The sequence below is a fragment of the Scaptodrosophila lebanonensis genome, unplaced genomic scaffold (genome assembly GCF_003285725.1).
Source record: "Scaptodrosophila lebanonensis strain 11010-0011.00,11010-0021.00 unplaced genomic scaffold, SlebRS2 tig00001412-arrow-pilon, whole genome shotgun sequence".
In the NCBI taxonomy this organism is placed as follows: domain Eukaryota; kingdom Metazoa; phylum Arthropoda; class Insecta; order Diptera; family Drosophilidae; genus Scaptodrosophila; species Scaptodrosophila lebanonensis.
This window is the reverse complement of record NW_022060739.1, coordinates 6,747,443-6,772,672: the sequence shown is the minus strand read 5'-3', so window position 1 is coordinate 6,772,672 and position 25,230 is coordinate 6,747,443. Positions and strand designations below refer to the sequence as shown.

The window sequence follows — 25,230 nt, the reverse complement described above, 5'->3', positions numbered from 1 at the left end:
TAATTGAATATCAAAGTTTGCATAACTATTTTATTAATCCTTTAATAACTATTTAATAATTCTTAGAAATCATTGAATGTTCACACTAAAAATTGAATGGGAAATTTCCAATTGCAAATTTGTGATGCATTTAATTTCTCGGTAGATAGTGGGGACTAGGAATACACTTCATACTTATTTCAACCTAAGCCGTCTGTTAATTAGCAGAGCAGCGAGCAGAGCACTGTAAGCTCTCTGGTGAAGCGCAGATGCTGCTAACAGTGCGGCTGTTGCTAACAGGGCGCTGCTAACACATATATTAAGCAAGAGCTGTTATAATGTATTCAACAATTATTAAAGACTTTTTTTTATGTAGAATTGCCTAAAACATTTCTAAATGTTCGCTTCATTTTTGAATTTAGCGTGCTACTGAAGGGTCCGCTGTTCAAGAATGCCAAACTCTGTAAGCTTACATTTCTCTTTGACTGTCACGCTACAAAATCTAGAAACCTTCGTATTAATGGAGTCAGACATATAAGCCTATATTTGCAAATGACTTCATGACTTCCCGACAGCATGTGAGTCCCCGTGGCCCAACAGCAACCTTTCCTGGGGTAATGGCGGGCTGCGTTTAGTGCATGGATCAAGAGTTGAGGGGTTGCTAAGCCATTTATAAGCTCTGACAACTCACAGTGGCACACAAATTAACCCTTTATTGCCTTACGACGCCCACACAGCTAATTATAAACTGCCAATGCGATGCAAATCTTCGCAAAGCTGCAAACTTACCGCGTGTGACTGTCGAGCCTGTCAGACAAAAGGACATGCCTAAAGCCGTCAGCTCAGTCAAATTACTAGCTCTTCCTGCCACCGAATTACCCAACGCATTCCCCCCCTCTGCAGCCCCTACAACGCCTACAATGGAGCTTGTCTATTTTATTAACACGAACACACACGCGCGCACACACAAATTCAGTTAAACTTTTTCGGCTCGTCCTGCCTGCGGGCGAAATTAATTTTGGCGCTACATAACTTCTAATTGGCACAACTCATGCCCCCACTGTTCCACTGCCCCACGGCCCCCCAAAAGTTTGATAGCAACAATTTTGTGCTGCGTTATGCGGCCAGCAAGCGCGGGTGTAATAGAAAGGGGAATGCGGGGAAGAACCGCACTGATAGGTGGCGCAAAGTTTGACGTTTCGTGTGCTAAAAAGTTATAATAGATTTTTAGTTTTCATCGCTTGCTTTTTATTTCAGAGCAACGCGTTAGGTACTAAAAAAAAGTTATATATCAAAAAAACTAATCACTTCTTGTTACTGCACAGAAAGTTGTTTTTAAACATACTTATTAAGTAGCTTAGTTTTGGGCACAGCAGCAAATAACTTTCTGAGTTACATGTAAGGGATGTAAATGTAGATAAGATGCATAAATCAAACTAAAATATTCATAGTGCTAGTTATGAGAGCTATTAAGGACCTTGTCAATTGTGGTAGTGAAATAAATTTTAGTTTGCTTTCACGCCAATCGTTTAACGAACTGAGATTATTTGCACAGAGATGGGTCAAGTATTTATTGAATTTATAACAAATTTTAAGTAGTTGAAAAATCTTGGAATTTGTATTTTATTTTTTAATAATTGAGCTGTTTTGTCATGTTTTAGATTTGTTGCAAAAAATAGAAGAATTTCTGATGCGAGTCTTTATTTGAAGCAAACTAATATTATATATTTATTTAACAAATTAAGTTCCCTTAAAATTCAACGTAAGGCAAAATATAGAACTAAAACTAATTATTGGACTGCAGATGCTTTTACAATAAAAAGCACTTCGATAGCTCCATACACCTATATTTATATTAAGATATTTTATTGCAGGGAATCAACTTTCAAAACAATGTTGATGTGGTTTTAAGAGTAATTTAATTTCATTTGCATAAAAATTAAACAAAGGGACAATTATTATTTCAATTATAATTCCATTTGATTTTGAAAATCAGAGAAGTCGCATTCTTAAAGTTCAAAGTACATATCTGTTAATTAAGCTTATTGCCAAATTAGTTAGCACTGCACCTGTTTTAAAAGACATTTGGCTTAAACAAGTTTAAATTAGCGTTGACATTCGTGGCCAATACAGTTCACATGAGTTGACCTTTCGCTTATAACCAACTTGTGCTCTTTGCCATGTCAGTCCATGGCGAATTTCCTGCGTATACTACATTTCGCTAAACGAGTTTTCTATAAATATTTTGCTTTTAAAGCTAACATCGAGCTGTAGCTGACAGTTGTTGGTTTTTCTGTCGCTGAGGGCAATTGCAATCGCCATGAACACATTGACACAGAAACTAAAGATGGGAGCGGAAAGGAAACAATTCCATTTATTTTCGATGCATGTGTTTATATAAATAAATAGGATAATATGATATTTAAGAATTAAATAATTACTTATCGCTTACTCGATTGTTCTAGAAAAAAATCATGTTGGTAGGCTCTTTAGTGGAAACAAAACATTCTTTGGAAGATCTAAGGAAGAAAGTGTAATCATTCAGATGAAATTATTTACAATAATTATAGATGTGGGACCATACTCAGCACTTAAGAAGTTCAATATCATACATTAAAGAACCCAAGTAGAGCATTCAACTTTCGGCAAACAAAAACTATAAATCTACAAATCTAGTAACTATGTTTAGCGCATTTCAATGAGAAAGCTTTGCTAAAATAGTTGGAAATTTTAGGTAATCTCTAATAATAGGGCTGCAAGAACAAAAGCCAGTGGTGCACAAAATAGCAACAACAACAGCAGAGCATGGACATGTAATCTCCGTATAGAATTTATAATCACAATTACAACGGCAAATAAGTGTCAAATTTCAGTAAAAAAATTCTTCAAATTCACAAACATTCGCATACAAATTAGAAAATGTGAACTTTACTAAATCAAACAACTAAGCAACTAAACTACGCCGAGCATCTGCCTTTCGTGAATACATGCACAGTTTAACAGCATTCCAACTTAACAGAGCAAGTAGCTGTAACAGTGTTAAGACTTAACAGCATAGGAGCAGTACAGCGTTTCAATTTAACAGCGTTAGGATTTAGGATCGTCACACGTTAGCAGCTTACAATTTTTTTCCTGCTATATTTCAAATCAATAAAAATGAAATTATATAATTTTCATACCATTTTTTACATAAAAGAGTTGGTGGAAAAAAAAACAATTTATGATAAACAGATTATTTTTTTTGTGACGGCTGATGGCTTTTTGTAAACTTTTCCTAGTTCCACTTCCAAGTGAAAGTAGCTTTCAGCAGCTGTTCTAGCGCACGATATTATTTTTTATTGGCAGCTACTCACGATCACGACTTGCTGTGTCATCCTTAACTGCCAAACATACGCACTATATGGTACTCATGCACATTGCTTTTCCATTTACTTTTATGGCGCAGTGGCAGTGGCAGTGGCAGCAGCTTGACTTTACTTGACTTTAGTTTGGTTTGTTCAAATGCATTTTACAGTTGTTTGTCTGTTTGCGTCCTTTGCGAGCACGCTCCACCCCACTGCCACGCAATCCTTGCCGTTCATTGCGACAAATGGCTGACAGGAAGTGCACTTTTTAGCTCGGCAACGCTGGCAATGCCAACTGTGACACGCTATTTCGCCTGCTCGCGCACTCATGTTGACATTTAATGTGGTGTCCAAGTGGCAGCAATGATGATGGTGGCCCGCCTTGAGCTTTGTGCGGCTTTAAGTCATAAGTTGTGGCACAAATGTATTTGTGGCAAAATGTCGTGGCTGACCATATATAGTATGCATGTATGTATGTATAGTCAGCATTATGCGACGTGTGGCCACAACAACTACTAAACCGCCACAACAACAACTTCATTTGCCGTCACTTGCCTGGCGCCTTAGCGGCTTCCATATTTGTCTGCCAGACAGTCTTGTCAGTCGGTCGGTTAGTCGCGCGGGCGGGCGGTCGGTCGGTTAGTCACGTTTTGCGGGCGGCTTTTGTTTTTATTTGGAATGCGGCAAAAAGGAAATTGTTTATTGTTTTTATCATATGCCAGACAACATGCCGACAGTTGGCTAACCTACTAGAATTGATTGAGTTAGCCAGTTGTTTGTTAGTTGAATTGGCTTGGCTTCACTTGCTTGGCTTGGCTTGGTTCGGCGGCTCGTTGGTTGTCTTTGGCTCTAGCTGTTTGCTTTATTGACACTCTCATTGAATTATGTTTTGATATGAAATATGGCTGCCTTTTTTTTTTGTTTTTGTTATTGTTGCGCTGTTTGGTTGGTTAAAGTATGATACGCTGGGCGCGCATAAATCACAACGCCCTACTGCCGTAACAACACTCGGAATACCCTTTCAAAAGTAAGTATTGTTCACTTGCTTGTCAAGTATGTTGTAGCCATTTCATTTAAATAAAAAGCAAAGAACAGAGCTCATTATTTGCTTTGCCCTTTTATAAATATATGCAGTATTGATAAGTGATGTCTTATATGGCGAGGCATATATATTACGATTGTTCTATAGGGTATTTGAGCCGTGCTGAAGTGTCCAACACGCTTAGAGTTTTCTCTCTTGTTAGGTATTGATTTTGGCTTCGGTTTTTGGGCTTCATGCGTATTTACAAACAATTTTGAAGCAAATATTTTTATTGTGTGTGCTCATTCACAGCTATAAACCGACACCGAGTGGTAACACCCCCACTTGCACGGAAGCGTGACCCAAATATTTGTTTGATTTATTAACCGCTTAGAATGCGCGCTTCGTATTTACACGGCAGGTACGTTTTATGTGTGGCATGTGGAAAGAAAAGCCTTTGTTGCCAATGAAGTGCGACAGTTCGCACAGCTCGAGACGAAACTGACAGATGCAAAGCAAATCACAAAGCAGTTTCAAAGTTTTCGAATTCTCACCTAATTTGGTGGTTGGCGCAGCAGCATTTAAAGTTGAAGTTAGGCAAACAATCATGAATGGATGAATGAAATGAGGAAGCGAAAGAAGCGCACGTGCAACAGCAATGTTCGTTGCATCTTCAACACCATGCCACAGAATTGTTTGTTTGGCTCCGACTTCGTGGTCATCGAAGCAGCTTGTTTATTGTGCTTGTTAGGAGTTGCCGAAAACGAAAGCAATAAAATGATATAGAAATAGATAGAGGGAAGGAGGAGGATGAGGAGGAGGAGGAGGCGGCGGAAAATGTGGCAAGTGGTGCTAAAACTTTTACACACTCCATTCCCTTTTAGTTGTGCAGTTGCAAGTTGTTGTTCAACTTTTGTTAGAATTCTTGGGCAACACACCGACGATTGCTTTGTTTTGGCAACTGCCAGTCGAGTGCTGCTTGTGCCTCGATTTGATTTGCTCGCTTTAACAAAATCAATTGGACACATTGGGCTTAGTCTCGAAATTGCTTGCAGTTTTCTTTTCACAATTTATGGGCCTCGACATTGAGCTTTGTCACATTGTCAGTTTGATTTGGTTTCTATTGTCGGGCCATAAACAAAACCAATTTGTTAGGCTTTCCTCTCTTCGGGCAATGTCGGGGCCATAATGCCCGGCAATTTGCCAAAAAGCAAAACTTGTTGATTATAACAGCAACAGCAATATACCCGTATAGGGCTGGCCAGGCAACCATTCGAGTCCTTGATATCGCCGCACACTTCAATAATTCAAAGGCTTATTTGAGGCAAAGAAGCAGAAGGCTGTGCGGTTTGAAATGCGTTGAGCCGCAAGAGTTCCACTTGTCTTTGCCTTTTCCCTATTTCTACTTATTTCTATGCTAGATATTTTCAATTTGCTTTCTTTGCATTTCATGCAGCATTTACTTGCCCCTGTCTAAGTCATTGGCTGGCCTTTTAGGTTCAGTGCTCTTAGTAACATAAAACTGTGGCTAAATGGCAGCTAATGGACTTTTACTTGAACGCCTTCGAGCAGTGGTTGCAGTTAGAGGTTACAGCCAAAGCTAGATTGAGTCAGAAACTTCAAAAAAATGTGATAAACTGAACAGAAATTTTAAGCATGAGCCTAGATGTTTGACTTCTGTATATTTCGCATACTTAGTATACTCAATTGTAAACGCTTCACTTCGTTTGATTACACCACTTTTGAAAACAAATTAAGCTATCTCTATATTTTCCTTTATTTCAGTTTATATATAGTATAGTATCTTACTGACTTCTAACCAAACATTTCAACATTTCAATCAAGCTTTGCTGTGAAATCTTCATTATTGAACAAATCTATTTGCCATTTAACTGCTTCCATCTATAGTTGCGTGTCTGCCAGCCACTTTGTCTGTCTGTCTGCTGTCTACTGTCTGCATCTCTCCTGATGTGTTTGAGGCAAGTGAAAACGTCTGTTGCAAATGAATTTGATTTATGCAACTGCAGCGAATGCTCTACTTCTGCTAGCAGTTCGACTAATAACTGGCTGGCCAAGGCGAGGCGCACATAAATCGTCAACGCCTGTCAACGTTGGCGGCCCAAACGTGCCTGCTGTCTAATCACGTGAATCAGTCGCTTCAGGCAGCCGGAGATCGGGAAATCTGGCAATCTGGCAGGCGGATTGCCGATTTGCCGACTTGCCTTGGCTATTAGCAGCATGTTGCGGCAACATGTCGCTGTTGCTAACGAAACGCCGCGGCCTTTCTTTGGCACATTCTTTGGCAACTTGGACTCTACTGCTAAAACGCCGTCTTACTAGTTTACCAGCTGTTGCAATAACAACAACAGCAACAACAACTGTTAAAACAACTACAACGTCACTCATGCAAAAGTAAAGGCTACAAAACTTTTTTAATTTGTGGCGAAAGGCAAACATGTGCACATAAAAAGCAACTTTGTGTAGTCGGTTGTGGTAGTAGGAGGAGGAGGAGGGCTGGGTAGCTGCTCTGGCAGGTGGCATCAGCTCAGGCTAAAAAACGCAGTTGAAAGTTGAAAAGTTGAAGGCAACTTTAAATATGTATGCATGCAAGTAAGAATACCAACCACAGAGCCCAATGCTCGACTTAAAGCGAATGGCAGTCAAGAGATGCATTTTCATAAAGCATGTGCCCCAACTACACAAACACATATACTGTTTACAACTGTATATATTTACATAAATATGTGTATGTGTGTGTGTACATATCTGTAGCCACATCTCGACATCTTTGCATCTGCATTGCTATATGGAACGCCCACACACAGAAACCCACAAAGAACACACACATCCAACAGCCGCCAGCGCATGCAAATTTGATGCAAAAATATGTGAAATTTTCGATTTTAAAAGGCGCCTTATCTGTTGCTGTTGTTGTTGTTGTTGTTGTTGTATTTGCTGTTGCTGTAACTGTTACAGCTTCAGTTACTGTTTACTGCTTCAGCATTACTTGCAGCTTCTGCGGTCTTTCTGCCTGTTGATCAGGGTGACCGCTTAAAGCAATGAGTCTCAACAATTTCAGCGTTACAAATTATGCTAATGGGCCCTCCTTTATATTGGCTGTACAAATGGTAATGTATGCCATAGTTATCAAAACTCAATACCCCGTGCAGTGGTACTCTATCTATTGTATGGTATAAGAAGAGTAAACATCTTTGGTACATACATCATCGGTTTCCATTTACTTCATATACTGTTTTTTTCGATTTGCTTGTTGTTTTGAAATTAGTGTTCATCCTTTTCTGAAATATTTGATTGCAATTGGTTCTGAATTGTGGCATTGCTGGTGATATTAGTAAATAAAAGATTCCCTAGCGAGCTAAAAGTAGCTATAAGACATTCTAGTATCATAATAGATTTATTTTTTAAAGCTAAATAAGTTAGGTGATTGACATTTTGTACCAATTAAAACAATAATAATAATAATTGAAATGGACTTATCAGTCGCTGGCATCGGTACTTAAAACTTTTTCAAAAATCCAATAAGAAACCCTAGTTACCTTTCAGATTTGTCATAAAGTAAAGTCACTACAACTTCATAACTCAATCGCTCCAATTCCCCATCATATATTTCGAAAGATGATGGACTTATTTGGCAGCACTTTTTGCCTTACGAAGAATCGAAAAAGGGATTTGACTCGTATATGCACAGTTCTTTCTATTTAGCTTCCGCATGCGACTAGTATTATGGGAAAAATATAAGCTAAACATAGATATTACCATTATTCAAAATTTTAAATGAAAATACGACGATTTTCTGCTTGAAAACCCAACATATACGAACAAGGTTATAAACTAAATAAAATATCGATAATGTTAGGCGTTGGCCATCTGCAACTGTAGAAGTGATTTTCATCATTGTAAATTAGTTTTTAATATCTTTTGATTATTGTTTATTAACTAATTAATTTTGCCGTGTATATTCTTTGTATTTTTAAGAGCCAAAAACAAATGGAAACGAATTAATTTAATATTCAATAATAAGGTGTATTGACGCAAGACATTTTATAAATATTAAATTAATTTTTCAAGAAAAATCAAGCATGGTTACAAATTGATTTAAAAGCATTGCTTAACCAATGCGAATTCAGTTCCACTCTATTTCAAAATTAACTTTCTAGCAAATAATAAGAACTCCTTTTGTCTGGGGACTAGCAGAGTCAACATACCAAGTTTGGTGACTGCAGGCCAAATCGTTTGCGAAATACAGGCGTTCATACATTCAGACAAATGGACGAATGAATGAATATCTGGCTTGCTTCCGGTGTCGCAAACCTAATAAACCCTTTATTTACGCTTCACCTACACAGCATGTTTTGGAAATTTGGTCACCCTGCGCGGGGCTCACAAAAATTTATGGCATTCGTATGTCTGAATTTATCTGCTTGTTTCACATGCAAATGTGGCGCGCATAGTGGGGCTGAGCATTCTATCTCTTAATGGTGATAAAAATAGAAACATTTTACCGGCAACAGCAACAACATGGGGCAGCGAGGTCTGGCAACGGCTTTAACTGATTTTGTGTTTTCCTTTTTTCTGCTGGTTTAACGAAACCATGTCAGCCGTGTGGCCCAAAGGTGGCATATGGGACAGTTGGGCCGAGCCAATGGTGCTGTTTCTGGTGCTGGTGCTGGCGATGGCGCAGCTCTTTCATCATACGTGTTCATTCATAAAAATTTTATATTTATTTGCATGCGCAAACAGTTGAAGTTTCTGCGGACGGGCAGACAGACGGACAGACAGCGAGACACGAAGGAGCGAACCAAACGAGGCGCCGTGTGTGTGTTTTGACCTTGAGCTATGGCGCAGCTGAGCCTCCCAGGCTATCGACCGAGCTGCCGCCCCCCGCCCACCCCATCTACCTGCCCTACCAGCACTTTTTCACTTTACTTTGTGCCTGTTTTAATATTCCTTTAAGACTGGATGCGTGTGTGCCTATTTGCGATGCTTCCTTGTTACTTTTGCTTTCCTGTGCTCTCTGTCCTTCCTTTTTGGTAGATACTCGTACTACCTCTATGGCTTGGTTGGTTATTTGCTGCCAGCTACGTGACCGTCTTCGGTTCGTGCGGCCTTCTGTTTGCCATGCTTTGTTGCACCTTGTGGCAACAAGTGCTGCCAAAAGTGGCACAAGTTGCATACTAAGCTGCCGCCTACTTTAAAGTGTCTGTACTTTGTTGGCCTGAGACCAAAAGTTTTCCATTGACAATAGGCGCCAACTGTGTGCGATGTGCAGCGCTCAAGAAAATGGCCTAAGAAAGTTCTACAAAACTTAAATCCAAACAGCAATTGAAAGAAAGTTCTACACTGCGTTTTGCATATAGTACGCCTGCAGGTGTAGTCTAAGAAGTTCTTGCTCTTAAATATATTTCATCTTAGAAAAATAGAAGCTTCTTAAGGTTTTTTGTATAGTACTACGAGCTGGGTAATAAATGGACACCAATAGAAGTGACAACTAGGAAGCATATGTAGTTCAAAGCAGATCGAACCCTTTTGCTGAAGCTTTTTCCTTGAATGAGTCCTTTCGATCTAATTCGAAATGTACATAAAAAATTACTTAAAAGCCACAAGTAGCTTTGTAAATGGTGTCAGTAATGGGGAAAGGAAGGAGGAACAAAATACTGTTGCTGTGCCTACAGAGCCTATTATAAGGAGAGATCGATTTGTTACGTCGGAGATGCTTCTTTCCTCTTGTTACATACTATTCTTTTCACCTACAGTTCTGGTGAAATTTTACAGCCATGGGAAAGTACATCAATTTTGTTGAATTTGTCGTTTTTTGGCCGCATAGAAGAAAGATTTTCCTTAGATTCTCTAGTCTATCGTCTGATGCTTTGCCAGACATACACGTCAATGTAATATTGTGGCAGTTGTGATTCGAAAACCCTGATTATTTTAGTCGCTTAAATTTCAGGGCTTTGAACATATTAATAGCTACTAAAATCAGTTGCTGAAGCCATAAGCTATCTTTGCGATAGCTAGTTAATCTCTCTTAAAGAGAATGCATTCATCTGTTATTCTCTGTAGAGTATCCAGGCATTTTACATAGCTTATCAATAATAGTTTCAATCTGACGATAACATTTTACCATCGATATGACAATGATATTCAGCAACTACTTATACGGGTATTTCAAATCCATTTATTTCTTCTATCGTGTATCATATCGGAATCAATGTGCTTTTAGAAGCTCCGTATCTTCTATAAAGTATCTATCTATCTATCTATCTATCTATCTATCTATCTATCTATCTATCTATCTATCTATCTATCTATCTATCTATCTATCTATCTATCTATCTATCTACCTATCTGTCTATCTGTCCATCTTTCTAAATCAGCATGACGAGATACATCGATCTAGACATATGCCTCTGTTTGACCGTTCGTCTTAATTTCGAAAACGGTGAGGATATATTGACAAACTTTGTGTGTAGGGTCTACCAATCTATAGGCACAACAAGATCCCGCTACAGAGTTTAATAAAAACACATTTATACATTTCCAAAGCTACAATAACTAATTTTTTGATATGTAGTGATTGTATAATTGTCTTCTCTTGTTTTGAATTTCATTCTAATCGGTCAATTCCAGGAGTTCAATTATTAGAAAGTCTCCTAATCCCTAAGCACCACAAATTTAAATTTCTTCCTAATCGCTCAATTCGAAGAGTTCAATTATTACGAAGCAATTCCACTACAGAACCACAAACCTCAGCATCGAATTAGAAGAAGGCTTAGAAGGCTTAGAAGATACAACACTCCTTCCCCTATGGAATATACATTTGCAAAATAAGAATAATGTTATGATTCGAAGCAAAATTTATTTGTCATAAAGCCATTTGGCAAAAATTTCAGCTCCTCGTCATATCTTAATGCTTTTGCAGAAATAGACAAAACTAAATAAATTTGATTTAACATAATTTCCATTTTCAAAATACCGTACAGAAATAAACAAAAGAATTTTAGTTGCATCGATAGAAAGATATCAAAACAAGCTGAAAGAAAATTGTGAATTTTCTTCAACTTATCCAATAGCGTGTGCAAAAGCCTTTTAATGCTGTTGTGGTAGTGAAACATCAATAAACTTCAATAACTTATAAATTGCGTGTATTAAGGCCTGATCTCACCCTTTTTGTTCGCCTCTGAAGGCCTTTCTTGGCGCAAGCACATAAAAGTTTGTTAATATAAATATTTAAAATTCTTATTGGCTCAGGAGCTTAAGTTCACCTTTAAACGCTGCCGCACACACACTTAACTGGAACCTCTATGCCTTATAATACAATACTTCCGCTGAGCGCTTCAAGCTCCAAGCGCCAAGCTCCACTTGCCATCAATGGCAGACATTGTAAGCAGCTTCGCTATCTACGAGTACGGGTATACGAGTATACGGGTATATAGCTCCGGTGGCGCAACAGCGGCAACAACTTTTCAGATAGCAGTTCATCCAAGCCAAACAAAAAGCGCTAAACATTCATCTTTAAAAACCATTTTACTCGACACAAAGCGTCGCGTTCTTTGTTTTCTTCTTCAACTTTTCTTCTACGCTTTATTTGTTGTTGCTGTTTTTTTTTTTTTTGCACCCATTTTTGTGTCAGCAAGTGCAAAAATATAAGCAAACAAAAGTGCTACGAGCAGAGCAGAGCAGAGTAGACAAAACATAACACGCAAAAGAACGCGTTAAACTTTTCCACTGCCTTCTGCTGATGATGATGTGGATGTGGATGAGGATGAGGATGTGAGTGAAGATGAGGAAGCCAGTGGAGGAGATTGCTGGTGGATGTTGGTGCGAACAAGTCATAGAACAAGGTGCAGTACGGAAGTTGTTTTGAGTGCCTGGTTAGTAAGTAAGCAGAGAAACGGCAGAGTATGGAGGAAGAGGACAAGTGTGAGCCTTGTTGTTAACAAGCTGAGACAACGCTTCATTTTACAAGACAAGACAAGGAAATTGTAACGCATGGGCATCAGTATGGACATGGATATGGGTTGTGACTGGGCATGGGAACGGGCATATTGTGTCTGATTTTAACGAAGCGTCGGTGTTCGCATCAATAGCACGTCGTTTGTCTCCTGCAGAATAGTCCTTGGCAAGGCGTCTCCATATTAGAATGCAGTTCCTGTATTGTATTTCTCGTCTCCTATTTTCTTGCTACTGATATTTGCAACAATATTGGCCACACACTGTGTAATGCCATGCAGATGATTGAGAGAAGTCAGTTGCTACTTGTTTGTTCAAGGAAAATAGTTATTTTCTCCAGAAAGGCAGCCAACGAATAGCTTTAGGCATTGACTGATGACGTACACATGAAGCTTTAGAGATATCTTTAAACCGTATACATTTTATATTAATCAAAATAGGTAATTTAATAGCTTTAATTGCTTCTAAAACTTTTACAAGTATATATAGCACTATTTATTATTTATGCATAAGATGTCTTTGTTCTAGAAATTTGTACATTTTAGAATTTGCAAATTTATAACTGTCTGCTCAATTCGAATTCTGTTGCTATTTTTGAAAAGATATCAATTACATTTTATCCGAGCTTAGACAGTTTTAAATGAATCAGTCGACACAATTTTTGAGAAAATCTTTCTGTCTCGTAGAAGTCGAATCCAATTTGGTTTCAAAAACACTCAATTAGTTGGAAAAACAGCGTCGCGTCAAAGTCTGTGAAACAATGCTTTCTGACTATACTGGCAAGGTGAATTGCATATTAACTGGATAGGAGACTTGGATTTATGCGGACAAGGCAAGAAGTGTTTTGAAGTTAATGAAAATCACAAAGTTGACTGAAACTTTTCCTCCATTAGGGGTCGAATTTCATCTGAGAATGCTGCAATGTTTCAACGCACAAGCTTTCTTGTATGTTCGGTTGGAATCTTGTTATCGAATTTAAAGCGATTTATCTCAGAATCGACTGACAATACATGAAAATGCAAAACCAACATCATTTTTAAATTGCAAATTAAATCAAATGCAAAGTTTCTTTTAAAACAGATTAATTGAAGACTGCAACTGCAAAAAATCTCAATGAATCTGAATGCAAAACATTTGAACTTAAAATCTGGCCGCCTGGAAGGTTCAGTTTAGTTTGTTCCGAGCAAACTAGCTACTCGGCTACAGTTTAAAATTGCTTTTTAGCCTGCTTAGTAGTCTGGGGGCTGCTCTGCAATTTTTGTCTGTTTCCAAACAATGCCACAAAACCCAGCAGAAACTTTCATTATAGCACATCGTTGAGACGTTCTTGTTTTGTTATTTTGTTAGTTGCTGTTGTTGGCTAGAACAAAGGCATATCAGAGCCAAATGTTGCCATGGCCTGGGAGGAACAGGCGGGCCTTATTGGGCGTCTTGTTTATCGTTTGAGTTTTCGCAGCCATTTGTTGCTATTGCTTTTACTGCACTCAAGGTTAAGTTTATTGTCTTATGAATTGTTTCGTACTCAGTTGATTTCAGAGACGCACACACACACACACACACACAAATGCAGGCAATCAAAGGCAGGTATGATTAGCCAGATATATCAGCAATTTCGATAGTCAATTATGCAAAGATGGTTGCTAATTGTTGTCTGTCTGTGATAAATTGCTTGATATGCCAGTCTAATTATTTGCAGGCAAATGGCCCGGCCTGGCCCTGCTTTTCATTAAGTGCCAATTAAACATTAATTTGGCCAAAATACGTACGACATGAACAAATGAAATACCACTCAATTATGCAGCTCTATTTCTAGCCTCTAGAGCCAGTGCCAGAGGTCGACTATTTACCTGCTATTGCTGCTGTTGATGCTTTTCTTTCTGGCGGCTCATTAAAGCAATTAAATTTTGGCAGTACGAGTAGGAGTAGGACACATGTTGCCGAAAAGTTCTACTATGCTTTTGTTTTTATTTATGTTGTTGTTGCTGCTCAAATGCTGCTCCCAGTTGTGATGGCCATCAATTTTGTAATGTGGGACGACGCGTTTAATTTAATTAAAAAACATGCAAAACTTTTTTAAAAGTTTTATACTTGTATATATATATATATATATATCCTGCGCTAATGCCAGCGAGTCGAGTCAGGCTGCAGGGCTGGCTGGATGGCTTCGAAACTTTTTCGAGCCTCAAAAACGCAGTCTGTCTGCCCGCATCCCACAAACTTTTCACCCAGCTTGGCTGCCAGGGAACGCAAACAACTTGAGCAGCGCCACAAGCGAATGTCGCACATTTAAGCCAACTTAATTAGCACGTTGATTATTTTTAACGCTTAATCGAGCACTGCAATGATTTCATTAGCTTGCCAGCCAGCCACCCAACTTGGCCACACTAGTCGACTCGACGAGCCTCCGCGTTAGCTGTAAAGTTAACAACTTGTCGCATAGTTCATGTATCCTGAGCTGCACTAAAAGTTCATTGCAAGTACTTACTTCCATGATTATTCAATTACGAGAGCCAGAGTTTTAAGCACATATGAGTAGGTGTAGCAGAAGTTAAGTTTTAAAATGTTGCATATACGGCACGACACCGTGCTGCAAGAGAAAGAGTCCTGCAAGAGAAAGATATATCTGATACCTGAGAAACCTGTTTAGTAATTAATAACTAATTACAGTAATTAAAGAAAATAAGCAGGAATATCCAACGCGAAGGGGGAAAATATGATTACCAGTCCGACAATCTATTTTCCGACTCACAACCGTCTCTGTACGGAGATTTCCCTTGTGATGGTTAAAGAGAACAAATTTTATACAGAAGAAAAGGATTATCTGTATAATGTGAGCACAAAACGTGATAATGGAATATATAAACAACAATTTAAAAAAAAAAAAAAAAAAAACCGATTTCAAACTATTAACAGGCACTAAAAAGTAAAAAATAATTGCGTATTCTTCTACAACTTAATATTCAATATATAATGTAGATACAATTATTGTTATTTTTGGAGTCCTCTTTTTTGAAATCGGTTAAAAAGGGATCCAAGAGGGCAGAGCAGTCTACATCGCCAATAGTCAACAAAATAATTAAGAGGACAGTGTACAGTCAGTTCATATTTCATAGGGGACCTTAGTTAGCTATTAAGAATTCTTAAAGTTAAGATTTAAGTAACAGCAACTGAATTGTCTGGAAGTAAATCTATTTATATGTATATACACCTAATTCTGTTTTTAAACGGTAGATTGGCTTCAGAAACGACCGTGTAAAAAATACATTGATCATATGCCAAAATATGCCTTATCTCTAAAGAAATAGATATGCAATTTTTAATTTTAAAAAAGACCTTGTAAAAACAGAATTAGGTGTATATGTCTGCTAATGGTTTTTAATTTCAATATGCTCCAAATTTGGCTGCGATAAAAGCAGTCTGCCATTTTGGCTTACTTAATTTGGAAGTAGGAATATTTTATTAGAACCTCTTTGCATTTCCCATACCGGCAGTTAGCGGCTTAAGGCGTACACACAGTCTGAAATCAAAAGCCTATGGCAGGGGAAGGTTGGAATCCCAGCTTAAGCTTAAATTCCTAATGCCTTCTATACGGCAAAATCCAAACACATGCCCAGTATTCAAGCACAATGCATCCTAGACAAGTAGTATATAGTAGCTTAATTGTATTAAGACACAAAATTTAATTGATAACTTTTAACTGATAGCTTTACTTGCACAGCTTTAGCCTTATTTACAGTAGTTGAGATGTGAAGTTTAAACTTTAATTAAGAATCAAAAAGTTATGAATGAACATAGTATTTGGTCTACTCAACTAATTTATTGATTATTGACTTAACATCGACAACATGTTTTAGAGAATATGTTTCTTGTCTCCCACCACTTGCTGGCTCGGCTCTCCTTCTCCCATGCATCGATAATAGTCGTTTACTTATTCGCTGTTTATCTCGGCCAGACCATTCCCACATCATTAATAACAATATTCTCTTAGCTTTATTGTGGATTTGCTTTTTAATGGCACTGCCTTCCCTTCCCTGTGTATGTACTTTTCCCTTGGCTCTATCTCCCCACTACTTATCTGTGTTGGTCTCCAAAACAATTGAAGTTCGCAGTTGAACGGCCTCCCCGTTGTCACACATTGTTGGAAACCACCGCCGCCTTATAAGGCCCTGTACGAGCACATATTATGCATTCAACGCTCCCAAATTGAGTGTTAAATTCAACACGTAATATTAGTTTTACGACCTGAGTGCATAGCTTTACAGCTTTGCAGCTTAACGCGCGTAACTTCTTTCCATGCAGCATGTTTCCAAGTCCCAGTCCCTGTTTTATTATATATCGCCGCAATCATCAATGCGTATCTCCATCTGTCGGGTTCGTGGTTAACTTGTTTGCTTCGGAGCTTACAACGAAGACAATCAGAGCGCATTTAACACACTAAATGCACCAAGGTAGTTGTACATACATACATACATACATACATACATACATACATTATTAAAAATGTTTATACGGGGGCTGTTTTGTAGCTTACTTGCCATAAACATACTATACTTATGTAGTGTCACTAATAAGAGTTATTTTAGGCGTTCTTGCCTAATTTTTGACAGAGCATAGTTTTCTGTTGCTTATGATTAATCGTTTTTTTTAAGTAATAAGCTTTTTACTGAGCTTTAAATTAAAAAAAATAATAATAATAAAATAAATGTAGGAAAGAAGAAAAAACATATTATTTCATAGAGGAAAGGTAGAACAAAGTTTTCTGTTGCATCTGATTAATCGTTTTTTTTAAGTAATATGCTTTTTACTGAGCTTTAAGTTTAAAAAAAAATAAAAGAAAATAAATGTAATAAAGAAGAAAAAACATTAGAGCATAGTTTTCTGTTGCTTCTGATTAATCGTATTTTTTTTTTAAATAATATGCTTTTTAATGATTCTTTAAATTGTAAAAAAATAATAAATAAAGATTAAAAAAAAACATTTTATTTCATAGAAGAAAAGTATTTTCTTTCGTCGAAATAATATGTTTTTTAATGATGGCTTTAATTCAAAAAAGTTATAATAGCTGTAAAAAAGAAAGAAAAATATCGTTCATTTCATAGAGTAAAAGCAGACAAGAAATATTATTTAACTAAACTGTCGAATATTGAATTCCATGGAAATCAAACTTAAGTCTATTAACCAAGTATGGTTATGCGTAAACTAGGCTCAGACCAGAAGGAGTAGCAGGAGCGCATCAAAGTGCCAGCTGAGAAGGGAAAGCAGCTCGCGGATCTGTTCTATATGCGTCAGACGATTTTGGAACTGTGGCTCTCATACACAGCGTGGACAAAGATCTTAATATAGTCATCGGCCGACTTAAGAATTTTCTGAAAAAATCCCAAAGGAATAAAGAATAAATGTATGAATAAAGAACTGGTCCAGAATTGACTCAGGTCTAACTAATGCCAATGACCGTATGAAGACTATTAATCGTTTTATTGTAAAGTATAGTACTAACTGGATGGGCGCAAGTCTTCTCCATTGGACACTTCTGAAGAGACTTTTATACACGATGCTGTCAAAGTTTGTCCGGAATTTATGAACCATAATCCTGACTAATTTACAAACATTATGTGTGCAGCCATTCGGGACTAGCACGAGCTCTCTAACCGATCCGCCGATAATCTATTTTCTATTATATATTACACTATTATAATTAATTTCATAACCGCTTTCAGATCCGCTTTAAAGTGTACTCATAGTATCAAATGCATTTAAAAAAGGTATTATATTAATATAAAGATTTGTTATTAAAGACAAATAAGTAATGAAATATAGTATTTAAAATAATTGAATTTATCAAACACACCTCTCACCCACCTCTCTCTGTAAATACAAGCGCCCTAGCCGCTGCATGTTAGTTACCTGTAACTTATGTTTGTGGCTTGCAGCTCATCTGCCTTGTTATAATTATACATATACCATGTGTATATACACACAAACGTATATGCTATGTATACATATATTTTATGTTAAATCGAAAAAATGTGATCTTTGACAAATCCTATTTGCACGCTTCGTAGGAAAATCAATTTTCCAAGCCCCGACCCTGGTCCGCGCCCGCGTCCGTCTCGGTTTCGGTCTCGGCCCCTCCCGTTGCGGCTTAGTCATAAAAACGTGTAAATCTTCATTCGCTTTAGGCATTCTAGTATGCGTATAGTAGAAGGCAACCAACCCTTTTGTTGCCTCACTTTATCATTGATCATTGGCTTAGTCGACGGTTTTTATGGCCATGCTAAGTTGCAGCGCATTTTGAAGACTCAATGCTTCCTGCCAATAAAAAAAAAAAAAAATACAAAATACAACAAAAAGAACAAATAAAATCTGTGACTCACTGTTTAATTATAATCTTGCCTTGAACTTGGCCTCGCAATCGCTGCTGTGGTTGTTATTGTTGCTGCCATTGCTGTTGTTGTTGTTGTTGTTATAGTTGTTGTTGTTTAACGACAATTAGTAGGAAAATGTTGTGGGACTGCAACGCTACTGGTGGTCAGTGGCTCGCAGCTAATGGCAAAGGCGTCGTCGCTACCTTCCACAGAAATCACACCCCGCCTTCGCAAACAATGCGCTGCGGCTTCCCGAAGCACTTACCTCGCTCAATGCAGTGTCTGTTAAGCCCGGAGAGCAAGTTACTCCCATACATATATACACGTATGTGCGTGTGCGTATGTATGTGTGTGTGTGTGTGTGTGATTGTGTTTGTGTGCGTTGCTTGAGCAACCTTAATTGCGCGCCTCCTCTCGTTGCCAGACTATAGAAGTTCCAGCACGTTTCTAAATGCGCGTGTTCATTATTATTATGTAATGGCTGTATGTTGTGTGTGTACGAGTGTGTGTGTGTGTGTGTGTGTGTTTGGGCGCTACTGCAGCATCTTTACAACAAAAGGGCGTCGTTGTTGCTGTCGCAGACAAACATTCCCGCACACACACACACACACAGATTGACTCGAAGCCACGCAAATTGAGGCAATCTCTCCCAGTCTGACAGCCGCCATGTGCTTTTTGAAGGGAATCGGCGTGCGTTTGTATTGCCAACTTGCTGGCTGGCCAAAAACAATGCGACGCGCACAGTGACGCGAAAATTGTTAGCTCATAAACTTGTGGTAATCGATTAACCAGCAATCAAATAAGTTGCCCGATTGCTGCAGAATTCTGTTTTTACACGGTATATAGGTTCCAGAAAAAGTCGTGTAGACTTTTCTCATATGTTATTTTAAATCGTGCTAAATAGAATAATGTCGTGTAACCATATAAAAATTTTTAATTTTCAAACCGTGTTAAATGAAAACCGTGTAAAAACAAAATTAGGTGTATTAGCAGGATTGCCAGACAGCAGTTGTGCTAATTCTTTTCGTTATATGATTACTATTTCAAAATAATAACTTTAAAAAAATTACTCTTAATAAATAAAGAGTATTTCTACAAAATTGCTTATTACTCTGCCGTAATTATTATTTTATTAAAATTACAAAATGAAGCAATTGAATATGCTGAAAGAGTTAAAAAAATATCCCTTTCTGAAATTAGAACAACATTTTATTTTTCAAATGCACATATTTAACTTTGCGTTTTGAAAATTAAATTTCGAACATATTTTGAATATAAGTATAGCTCTTAATATTCATTCCATCTTTCGAAGCAACCATCAGATGCAGTTTTTGTAAAAATATAAATGAAGAAATATTTACATCATTCATTTATGAAATCTCATTTGCTGCACGAATAGTCGGATGAAGGCACCATTATAACTAATATTAACATATTATTGATATTTTAAATCAACCACAATTTTTCAATCCAATGCTAATCAGATAGTTTTATAAATGAAATCTTTGCATTGAACTGAGAATTTTAAATAGGGTTGCTTGTGATTAGTTCAAAACTTTTATATAGCACGCATTAACTGAGCCGTAATGTTTTATTTGAGATTTCTTCTTATCTTTTAAGTTGAAATTATAACGTTGTATTATTAAATATCTTTATTTTATTTTATAATATTATATTATAATAAATCATAGTTTTTGAATATGTATCGACAGCACTATTTGTTGATTTATGAAATAAATAAAATAAAATAATTAGAATAAACTATTTTAATGCGGTCTATAAGCCCTGCAATGACCATCTTCTTTACGCCGCAGTCTCATTTTTAAAAATTATTTTTAAACTACACGTATGCTTAAACACTATTTCGATGTCTCTACATTATGTTGAAACAATAAGAAACTGATCAGGAACTTGCATTTTCAACCCACTGTTCACATTATTGGCGTTTTAATGAAGTCTTGGCGTGGGCTATGCGAATTGCTGTTGCCAAAGTATGGACGGACAGACATGGCTGCGAATGCGTATGTGGGTACATAAGTACACGTGTGTATCTATAAATCACGCATCGAACTCGATGACTGACGGACTATCGACAATTTCAAGTAGTCTGCGCCACTTCAACGGGCACATCAATCATTGCCACATTGAGCGACTGCCAGCAGCAGCTAAAGGAAAAGCCAGAGCCAGAGCCATAGCCAAAGCAAAAGCAAATGTAATGACAGCAGCTGCTAATTTGTTGCTAAAATCGCAAACGTTGCAGCTGTAAATCGTTCACTAAATATATGCACACCAACCAAAATTAAAAGCAGGAAATTATTAATTAAATATTACGAAATTGAAGTCAATTAACTAACAATTTTCATTAAATGGCACAATGAAGGTTTAAATTTATTTCTAAACACAAATTGATGTTAATCGACATATTTCAATTAAAATTTCATAAACCTTAAAAAGAACTAAAATAGGTTGATGAAATGAAATATCGATTTAGCTCTTTTAGCAAGAAAATCTGAGCGGTTGGAACTTTTCCTCTACTTCAAAATGTTGCATTCAAAACTGCCGGCATTTGGCTGGCAACATGTGCTGATGCTGCCTGCAACATGTATGGCGGCATCAAAAGCAACATGTTGCTGACTTGCTCTCTTTGCTGTATGCAGCTGCTGGGTTTGCCCACCTCCTTGTGGATCGCAGCATGTTGCTTGTGTAATGTTGCTAGTAGGGCACTGCCGTTGCTCTCAACATTTGGCCGCATCAGTTGTTATCTGTAACTCGTCTCGAATTGTATGGAGGAGCGCGTCGGCTACGGTCCCCTATTCATTAAACAAAAGTCTTTTGTCAGTGTGTGAGTGCGCATATATGTAAACACATATATCTCTGTTTTATCACCATCAAAGTAAACAAAACGAAATTGTGCCAGATATTTACTTATTCATACACATTGCCACATAGCCATTATGTGCAACTGTGCGTGCTCATAGGCGTGCGTGTGGCTTGACCAAATTAACGCATTTATTGCTCGTGCCACTTGGCAGCCAGGCAGTGTGTCATTAAAATTGTTTGAAAGAAATCAAAATATAGCAGGAGATTTCGCACACATTTTGTCAAAAAAAAATTTAAAAAATTCAAGTGAAAAATTTTGTGGATAAAAATAAATTTGTGCATTAAAATCAAACAAGTGATTTAACATATACATATAGTGAATCAGCGGCAATAAATTAAAAAGAAATTCCAAAAGAAAGATTGCTTAAAAAATAAAACACACTTTAAAGAGTGGCAAATCAAAAATTAAATTATTCAATTAATTAACAAATAAGTGCTTATAAATCCGCATTTGAGTGACAAAAGAAAATCGCGTATTTTACAACAAAAGGCAAGTGGAACAAAGTAAATAAAAAGCACAAAGCATTTAAGCGTTTAAGTCAGTCAACAAAATGAGAAAAGTCGGGCCATTTGGCGGCAATGCAATTGGCATCGTGCTGCTGCCATTGCTGCTCTCAGCCATGGCCAATGCCAATGGCAATGGCAATGACAATCCGTTGGATGTGGCTGTGATGCGGCATGCGCATCACCATCAGGAACGACAACGTCAAGCCCAGGCCGCTGCTGTCATCGATTTCAAGAAGGAGCGCGATAAAAATGCAACAATAATAGCAGCGGCAACAACAGCTCCGAATCGCAATCAAAAGCGTTTGCAGCAATTGCAGCTGGCACAGGGCGCGGCAACAACAGGCGGCAATAACAACAACAACATTAGGCGTCATCATCATCTGCGCCACGAGCAACATTTGCTCGCCGAACTTGAGGCCAACAGGCAACAGCAACAGCAGCAGCAGCAACGATTGCAACCATCGCTGTCTCTGGGTGGAGGTCAGCAACATCACTTGCGGCATCACAATCGGCATCATGCTGATTGGGAGCAAAGAGTCTTTCAGCAGCAGCAGCAGTTGCTGCAGCAACAGATCTTAGCACAGACCACAACCAGCACCATCGCCAGTCCATCAACAGCAACAACAACAACAACCGATGCACCCTACAAACAGCGCGTGGGCAATCAAAGCAGCGTCGTGTCGCGTTATTTCGATCGCGAGGGAATCTTCGCCTGGTCAGATCAGCGCACAACCCGCGCACCCAAATGGCAAACACAACAACAACGAGTTGGCAGTGCAGATACTGACGATTACGGCAACGATGACGACAGCAACAGCGATGATGAGGACGACGAAGGCGATGATTATGAGAGCGATGATGATTATAGCGATGAAGTAGACACTGGCAGCAAGCAAATGCCACGCTATTCACTTTTTACGCACGGCACAGCACAAATCCGAAGCGACAACTCCCAGAACTCCGATACCATCGAAGATTATGTTTATGAGAGTAACGACGGCGCTGCTGGGGAGAAGCCATCATCGCAGTCCCTAACTGACAACAAGCATCCCAGCGTTGGCGAGTCCAATGCCAAGGCAGCAGCCAAGCGCAACATATTCGATTGGCTATTCAAAAAGGATAAGCAACAGGAGAAGGCAAAACCTATACCCCTTCAGGCCACCACTGCTGGCTATGAGAAGCTCAACTCAAATAACGATGAAAGTTTCCCTAATGCCAAGCAAGTGGACAGTGCAGCCGACGAAGAGGATGATGATGAAGATAGCGCTGAGGGCTTCTCCAACGACCAATGGAACAAAATCCAGCACGAACACCATCTGAAGCACCAGAAGCAGCAGCAGAAACATCAAAAGGAGCTTCTGGCACTGCGCGAGAGCAGCAGAAATACTCCACTTATTCGTAATACGGGCGGCAGCAGCAGCACCTTCGACTTTGATAATGAGGTAAGCGTCCATTTAAATATATGTTCGTTACACTGTGCAACAATATTTAATATTGTGATTATTTGTATTTAAAATATTGCAGTTGAATTGGAAAGAAAAACGTTGCATACTATTTCTCATACAATATTTAACAGTTCAATATTCAACTTACTAAACAAAACTTCAAGTATATACTCTATATCCACCTCATCCACTACACGATAAAACTAGCGTAGAGGAGGCAAGGTCTATTTGTAAAAAAAAGAATTTTAATTTAAAAAGATTGCACTAAGATGTAGGAATAGCATATAATGATTATTTTGTTTGTTTTTTTTTTACGAAAAAAGTAATTTCGAGAAAGCGGGGAATTTACCAATATCCTTAGGATATCTAAGAATTTGCACATGATTTAATCATTTTAATATGGTTTTTATTCTCTCATAATTTAATAATTAATTTTAAGTTATTATTTATAGCTCAATCAATAATCATTATTATTGGTAAAATAGAAAACTCCTAATATAATAATTATTCTTCGAGTTTTATCAAAAGCAAAACCCAAGTTTTTTTTTCAAGCTAAAAAACATTCTTAAAGAAATATTTTAATTTAAGAAAATCCCTCTTTTTTATTTGTTTAAATTTATTTAATTTCATTTCGATTGGTTGAGTTGCAAAGTACTACTCCAAATAAATCTTTATATTGTGAGAGAATGAAGAAAAATTTAAAAACAATCAATATTTTGTAATTTTTATAATAACACTTATAATGATTACAGTCCCTGATAAAGAGCCAATAACTATCTTAAACTATGTATTTCAACATCTTTGTACACGTAATGTAGATTTTGAATAGAATATTCGCTTTGCAGAGCTTTATCTCAACCATATTTAACTATGGACATACCTTTACTTCTTTCTCCTACACTATTTAGTTAACCGTTCAAAATCTTTATTTATTCATGGAGATATATTTGATCGGTATTACTTAGAAAATTCCTTTCCCACTATTTAGTTAACCGTTCAAAATCTTTATTTGTTCATGGAGATATATTTGATCGGGACTACTTTGAAATTTCCTTTCGCACTATTTAGTAAGCCATTCAAAACCTTTATTTATTCATGGAAATATATTTGATCGGGAATACTTTGAAATTTCTTTTCGCTTTTTCCAATCCTGGAAGCACTTAAAAAACTCCTTTGCTGGAATGAACTTCAACACCTTCTTCGATTTGGCTTGAAACGGAACATCCGCTTGATTTCTGAGCCACATTTTCGGGTTATACTTGTACACAGTAATATAGTATTAGTATTATATACTTGGGCGATTATATTAAAAACCTACTCTCGTTGTCGCAGACTTACTAAGCTTGTAAATGGAATTAGAAAGGCTGTCAGAAAGGACAACAACAATTTGTATGCATTCTATTGCTTAATTTTTGTCATAGTTGTTCGAAGTTTCGCGTTTTTGGTGAGTAGTGTAATAAAAAATCGAAATATATTGTTGGCTTTGTTGACATTGCAAAGCAGTGTTTGCTGTTTTTTTTCTTTTTTTTTTTGTAAAAAGAATAGCTATTGCTGATAACTCTGATGTCAGCAGCTATTGTTTATATATTTGACATTGCTCCTATCCTGAGCTGATAAGCGCAGCACTCGCGCTTTCAAGCGCCCCCCATTACTGGTCAGCTATACATACATATTATGCCCACACACACACACATACATATAGACACACACACACACAC

The 25,230-nt window shown here is 37.6% G+C and overlaps 1 protein-coding gene across 1 annotated transcript in view; it reads left to right on the top strand.

Moving 5' to 3' along the window:
- The first annotated feature begins 22,131 nt into the window (after positions 1–22,131).
- The window catches only part of LOC115631501, a 107,481-nt gene continuing 104,382 nt past the window's right edge, over positions 22,132–25,230 (top strand). The window contains exon 1 of the mRNA XM_030528261.1: positions 22,132–23,509. Coding sequence (XP_030384121.1) covers positions 22,181–23,509 — 1,329 coding nt within the window. The 5' untranslated portion in view covers positions 22,132–22,180. The remainder of the gene's footprint in view (positions 23,510–25,230) is intronic.